The 6,977-nt window shown below is 44.0% G+C and overlaps 1 protein-coding gene across 1 annotated transcript; it reads right to left on the bottom strand.

Moving 5' to 3' along the window:
• Positions 1-1,763: 1,763 nt before the first annotated feature.
• Positions 1,764-6,065, bottom strand: matn1 (matrilin 1). Its single transcript, XM_035906517.2, has 9 exons — positions 5,878-6,065; positions 4,301-4,485; positions 4,045-4,209; positions 3,725-3,947; positions 2,783-2,914; positions 2,503-2,675; positions 2,185-2,416; positions 1,943-2,095; positions 1,764-1,861 (listed from the first exon to the last, which is right to left on the bottom strand). Exons 1-9 carry the CDS (start codon positions 5,963-5,965, stop codon positions 1,764-1,766), a joined length of 1,449 nt encoding a protein of 482 aa, XP_035762410.2. The 5' UTR covers positions 5,966-6,065.
• Positions 6,066-6,977: the final 912 nt, after the last annotated feature.

The raw sequence follows: 6,977 nt of genomic DNA, 5'->3' as shown, positions 1-6,977 counted from the left end.
TCATCGTGACGTATGCGCAACTTTCCTGTGATAAACAGCAGGCGGCTGTTGTCTCTTTAAATGTTACCAACAGTAACAGTGTATCCATAAGTGTCCGTTTTCTCTTTTCTCTACAAAGTGAGCATGTGTTCGTTTCAGGCGGGTTTTTTTTTTTTTTAAATTTTATTCCTAATGCCTTTGCTCGTACTGATAAACAGGTTGTAGTCAAGATGATACATGAAGGGATATAAATAAAATAAAGAAATAACCTGTTTCGAAAGTATTCTTATAACTCTGCTTTATTGTACCCACTCTGTGTTCTACACTGTAATCACTCCAGTCTTTTTTTGGACACATAGTATATCTGTAGAACTATTATATTATACTTTTCTGCAATTTCTGCTGCCTTCTTGGCTAGTTCTCTTTTGAAAAAGACATTATTGATCCCAATTAGTCTTTTTACCTGGATAGTATTTTGTGTTTAGTAATTATGCAAGCTGTAAACTTACACATTTCCCATCAATTACCAAAGCCTTGAGCAAGGTCATAAAATTACTGATATTACAAAAATGAAAAAGCTTAAGTTTAATATTTAATGTGAAACAGACACCAGTCAGTGTTAATATGCATGATGATGATATAATTACTTTTATCATTTAGTCAAAATCACTGAAATTAGATAGTAGATTAACTGATGTCATTCTGTTACCTTCACAACTGCAGCAATCCTTTAATTATACAAGAACCCAGCACTTTACCGCAAACAGCTCGGACTTTGTATTGGACATTGCCACCTGGGAAGTACCTAAAATGTCTGTGTGCTGAATCAGGTCGCTGAGCTAATGTGTGGCAGACCTGCTGGAAATATCAACCCAGTCATTCTGGTCCTCTGGAAACCATGTTGTGGAACCTCTGGGTTTTTCCACATGTGCATGTGTAATTCTAGAGTGGGATATAATGGTTTCACAATTTTCTGTTTACTTCCTGAATCACCTTTATTTAGGAAAATAAAAAGAAATCAATGATGTGTCCTTAGTATCAGACATATCTTATATTAATTTACCTGTATATATCATATACAATGCAAGATAACTTTTGTGAGGATGATAGGAGAAAAAAAATGAAGAAGATGAAGGAATAGGGAAATATGACAGTGACATATAAACAGACAAACAAGTGAAGGTGATGTGCTGCTTCGTTTGACATGACAAGACACACACTCTCTGGGGTTTCAGGAACGTCAACACTGTGGCAGCAACAAAGAAAAACCCTTCAGCGTTCCATCACCGTTTCCCTATGAGGGAAGACTTTTATTAGCAAACACACAGGCTGGCTTTGGAGGATGACCTTCAGGGCACATACACACACAAACACACACACAAACACACACACAGAGGCATGTTCATGTGGTAACCAACGTTTGTGTCCCAAGGGTAGAAGAGACAAGAGCAGAAGTGTAGAAAAACAAGAGGTGGTTTGGAGGGGTAGGAGAGAGCCAAGGTCTGGATTATCACACGCACACACATTGATATGGAGAGGGGTGTGTCTTCAATATTTTACAGGAAGTAAATTTTGTGTGTGTGTGTTTGTATTTGTACATGGGTGCATGTGAGTAATGGGATACGAGTCCTTAGACGATTTTGTTCTCCAGCAAAGCGATCCTCTTCGACATGCTCTCTAGTAAGATTCTGTCAAGGAGAGAAACTGTGAAGGCAGTCAATAAATCACACAGTGCGAAAACAACTTTAACACACTCCCTCCCAAAATAATATCCTCAGACAGTGTCACCTGTCATAAAGGATATGTTTTTTTGTTAGTGCCTGTAGGGCAGCTTCAACTTTCTTTTGGAACTTTACAAGGGAGTCGCATTCACAAGGGTCATCTGTGGAGCCGAGAACACACACAGGTTAAAGATTTGTGTGATTTGTGAAGTATAACAACACATTTGTTTTAAACTTCTCACCATCACAGACGTTAATCTGTAGCTTCTTGGCAATCTGGCTCATGGCCTTGAAATCGGCGGTGTAGAAGTAGTGCTCTCCGGTTGGCTCAGAGGCAATCTCTTTCAGCTCGTCCTCAACTGCATTGCCCACTCCGACAGCATACATCTTAAAGCCTGCAATGAACGCGCTCGTTCCTTCATCTGATTCACATAAGTATATATTTTTAGTCTGCTTTAGACGTAACCTTCCCACTCCCTCTAACCGTTTTCCTTGGCCTTCTTGGCAGCCTCTCCAATGTAGTCCTGACTACGCCCATCGGTGAAGACGATGCCCACCTTTGTGACTCCAGGCCGGGCACCCTGACCAAAGCTGAAACTGTTTTCTACCAGATAACGGAGAGCCTGGCCTGTCATGGTTCCCCTCTCCAGGTAGTCCATCTTTTTCACAGCTTCTTTGAGGTCCTTCTTGTTGTTGTAGCGGCCCAAGGGAAACTCCTGCGGTGGAGCAGAATTAGGATGATGATGAGGGTGGAAGTGAAAATGCTTACTCTAATATAAAAAAAGAAAAAACTGACTCATACCGGTTTGACTGTGCTGGAGTACTGCACCAGTCCCACATGAGCCTTGGTTTCACTGACGTCCAGTTTGTCGATGATCTGGTTGATCCATTTCTTGACCAGCTCAAAGTTCTCGGGACGCACGCTCTTAGAGCCATCGATCAGAAACACAACGTCTGTTGCGGAGTTGCTGCAAGCTGGTGAAAAACAAAACATACACACACGGACACACACGGGGCATGTTAATGTCAGAGGATATTTATCATAATTGGACACATACCTTCAGAGACAAACACCCACTCACCACTGCAGCTACGACCATTGTCCATGAGGGTAAAACCTTCTCTGCAGGCACACTTGTATGATCCTGGGGTGCTGATGCATACCTGCTCACAGTCATGATCCCCAGTGGCACACAGGTCAGACACTAGGTCTTCTTACATGCACAACACACACACACACACATAAGAGGGGGCAGGCAGGTAGGGTTAGAGGGAGAAATAAAACTATGTCAGTTTGAAAATGGGAAATTCTAGCATTGATTTTTTTAATGATCCACTGTGACCTGCAGTTGACCTGAACAGGTTTGAATATATGTAGATGATGCAAAAATCCAGTGGAGCCTTAAAGCAAAAGGAGGAAAAGATCGGAGCAGCCTTAAGCTAATAAAATCCAGTTTTCTGGAGGATTTTTCAACGTGATGCACAGGCTCCCCCTCAACACTATGATAATGCTGCTCTCATCATCTGCACGTGCAGCGATGCTGGCTGCCGCAAAGCGAGAAGCAAACAGCAGTCGAAGCTGCCGCAGACTGGGAGCGCCGAAGGGCATCACTAATTAGAGGCTTAATGATTGGCACTAATGGATTGGTAATTACAGATAGATCAGTCTCGCCTCTCGGTTATGTGAGAGTTGACTGAAGAACAGGACTAAATCTCATTCCAAAAGGTTGTTTCTACCCTAATGCCCTCGTGCTGTGGGGAATTTTAAATGAGTTTGAAGGACTGAATGAATACATTGTAATCTTGTCGAGGACGAGCAGAGGACAAAAGGGAGAGAAGAATAAATTGGAATGAAAAGGATGACAGTCCAGACACCTTACCCTCAGTACAGGGGAGCAGCAGACAGCTCTCTCCACAGGAATGAAGGTGTGCATATAATGAATCCCTCTTTCTTGCTGCTGTATCTATACCTCCTACAGTACATCTCTAATCCTTCTCTCATCTCTTTCTTCTCCCCCTCTTACCACAAAAGGCCTCCTGGAACTTCTTGGTGAGCTTCTCGATAACGCTGTAGCTCTCCACATAGTCCACATGGTCATCCAGAGGATCGCTGGCCATCTGCCTCAGAGTGTTCATGTCCACGCGTCCCACACCGATGGCAAAGATCTCAATGCCGGCGTCTCGTGCACGTTGAGCTATATCCTTTACATTGTCCTGGGGACGCCCGTCTGTCACAATAATGGCAACCTGTGACAGTGAGGGTTCAAAATAGATTATAAAGCTACCATTGCGGTTATGGAAGAGGTGAATTTCACGTGCAAATGCATCTAAACGTGTGGCAGACCTTGCCGACGTCAGAAGATTTTGCACGAGCGCCCTCGGCCTCACTGAAGGCAACATTCATTGCAAACTGGATGGCCAGGCCAGTCATGGTTCCGGTGGACAGCGGCTCAATTTTGGTCACAGCCTTGATCAGCCCGGCTTTGGTGCGGTGGGTCTTCAGAGACACCTACAGTTCCACAACAGCGCAGTGAGTGAGATCGAAATGAGAGAAAACAAATCAGAAATGTCGGAAATCGTTTTTTGAACTTTATCCAAACCTCATTCTTAACGCGGCTGGCATAGTTGACAACTCCCACACGAGTGGCGCTGGGTCCAACATTCAGCCCCTCGATGACTTTTGCCAGGAAGACTTTAACTTGCTCAAACTCTGAGGGGCGAACACTGCGACTGCTGTCGATGATGAACACGAGGTCGGTGGGACGGGCTTTGCACAAACCTGCCGCTACATGTGAAGAGAAAAGCAACTCAGATGTCACCGTAATCTCATATTCATTTTATAAAGTTATAAATTATTCCTCATTCCATAATTCCACATGATGATGGATGGAGATCATGAAAGTCAGAGGAGATGTGGGTGGAGCATGGAGAGAAGGGCTGTTGAGAGGAAAAGGGGAGGGCAGAGGTGATGGAGAGTGGTGAGATGTATATGAGAGGAAGGGCTGGAAACAGGACGCACAGAGGCAGCAAGGGTGGAGAGAGGGAAAGGTGAAAGTACTGCGATGGAGAGAAGACACAAAAAGAGCCACTGACCCGCTTTGAGTATTTTCAGAAACCTTGTTGGGTATCTCTTGCATGAATATATCAATAATTATTCCATAATTAGATTCCACCAAGAAAAGGCGTGAGATGTTGTTACATTTTCACAAAAAAAACGTGGACTTTGACAGATTTTTTTTAGAAAAGGTGTGATGAAATTAAGCTTTGCTACAGTGATACAGCTGGTGGCCCGTAGCATTTTCAGTGTAAACGCGGGCATTTTGGCATCATTAAGCAAACTGCAGCCAGCGTCTACTGCATATCACTGATCTCCCTCCTCGCCCTTCACCTCTCTCCCTCCCTCCTCCCCCTTCTCCTTCTGTACACCTCCTCTCAATCTTTGACATGCAAGAAACAGCAACGGCCACACTCCATCCTAAACAAAACAATCATCCAAAATGTGCTTATGCAATTTAACAACTCGAAAGAACATCATAACCCCTTTTTTTTTAGGTGGCAGAGAACATCATCCACTAATCAGGAGGTAGAGCAGGTCATCTTCTACTTGTGAGGTTGGTCTTTTGATCTTAGGCTGCTCCAGTCTGCATGCCAAATGTCCTTGGGCACAATACCAACCCCAAGTTGCTCTGATGTATCCATCAGAGTGTGAATGTGTGTGAATGTTGAATTGGAAGCATGCAAAAAAAGAAGTGCTATAAGAACCAGTCCATTTACCTTTTCTCCCAGTCCCTTACTTATCATTCTTAAATGGCTATGATATATACAGAAAGTTAGTGTCCACAAAGAAAATATGAATCTTTTTCCCTTTTTCCCCCAAAAATATATGATGGTACAGCATCTCATCCAGCCTATTCATACACAACACACAAAAAGATTCTTGCCACTCAAAGATAAAAAGTTATGTCCTTCACCTAAAAGGCAAACTGATGATCAGAGCAATATTTCTCACCTGTTGAGACCAGACTAATGCTCGCTTTTTAAAAGCTGTGTGAGGTTTTTCTGCTCTATGAGTTCACTTTTATGATGATAAAAGGCAAACGGGTGTTAGAAGCAAAGCATCACACAATCAACAGGAGTTAAGACTCAGGCTTTAGGGGTTAAAGGTCATTATTCTTACCCATGGCGGCGGCTGTGCGAAGGTCTAAGTTAGCTTGGGCTCCTATTAGGCCAAGCAACAGCAGGAACAACGGCTGGATGGGCGTCATGGTGACAAAGGCGGGGGGTCCGAGCGCGGCCGCAGACGGTCCTAGAGTTGGGAAGCAGAAAAGAAAGCGAAGCGCAGCTCCAAGCGATGGGCACGGCCACAAAGTGAGACCAAGCGACTCTGAGCTGCAGGTTATCAATGCACGAGCTTCACACACTCAGCCCACAGACAACCCCCCTCTAAAGCTGCAGTGTGTGCACGGATGAGTGTGCGTCTGTGGGAAAGAGAAGGAAATACCTGCTCTGGGAGGACCTAAAACGGTGGGCAGGGAAAGACAAACACACCTTGATATGGTTAGGATGGACAGGTAAGTGTGTATGTGAAGGTGGTAAATTTTTGTTGTGTGTGCGCACCGGTCCCCCAGTGGGTTACAGTATGTACGTGTCTGGCTGGGGGTACAGGAGCGGCTGGGGTTTGGTGCAGAGCTCGCGCCAGTGCTGCTGCCCCAGGTTGGATTTGGCCAAAGCTCAAATAAACACCGACATGAATTCCCCTTTTCTATCCGTGTTCCCTCGTATAGCAAACACACATTTATGGTGCGGAAGTGAAGCAGAGCCGCCATACACAGCCTACAGTGTTCCTGCTGCTCTACACGTTGAGCTGCGTGTGTGTGCGCATTTGTCTATAAATTTTAAATTGTAGGTATACAATCCATTTCCTGGTTTCTGAGTTTCAGTATTCAGTGTCATTCTCAATCTCCTTGCTTCACATTTTAAAAAAACCTTCTGAAGCTTTTTTACCTTAAAATCAGTTTTATAATAAGACAGATCAAACACAAACACACAATGAAAGTAAAGGTAAATCAGATTTCCTTTTTTCATCATCTTCTCCTGAACTTCTCTGGTATATACTCTCCACTGTATGACAGGCAGCAGGGCCCCATTGGAGTAAACACAGAAGCAAAACACACTTTCATCAATAAGTTCACGTACACATCTTTAATCTTGCTATAGAGTCCACACAAACACACTCAACAGAGACCCCTCTTTTCCCCACACACAAGCAGACATTCC

Source organism: Neolamprologus brichardi, chromosome 22 (genome assembly GCF_056152115.1).
Source record: "Neolamprologus brichardi isolate AB-2024 chromosome 22, ASM5615211v1, whole genome shotgun sequence".
NCBI classification, from domain to species: domain Eukaryota; kingdom Metazoa; phylum Chordata; class Actinopteri; order Cichliformes; family Cichlidae; genus Neolamprologus; species Neolamprologus brichardi.
The sequence above is the reverse complement of the archived record's forward strand: the minus strand, read 5'-3'. Positions and strand labels throughout refer to the sequence as shown.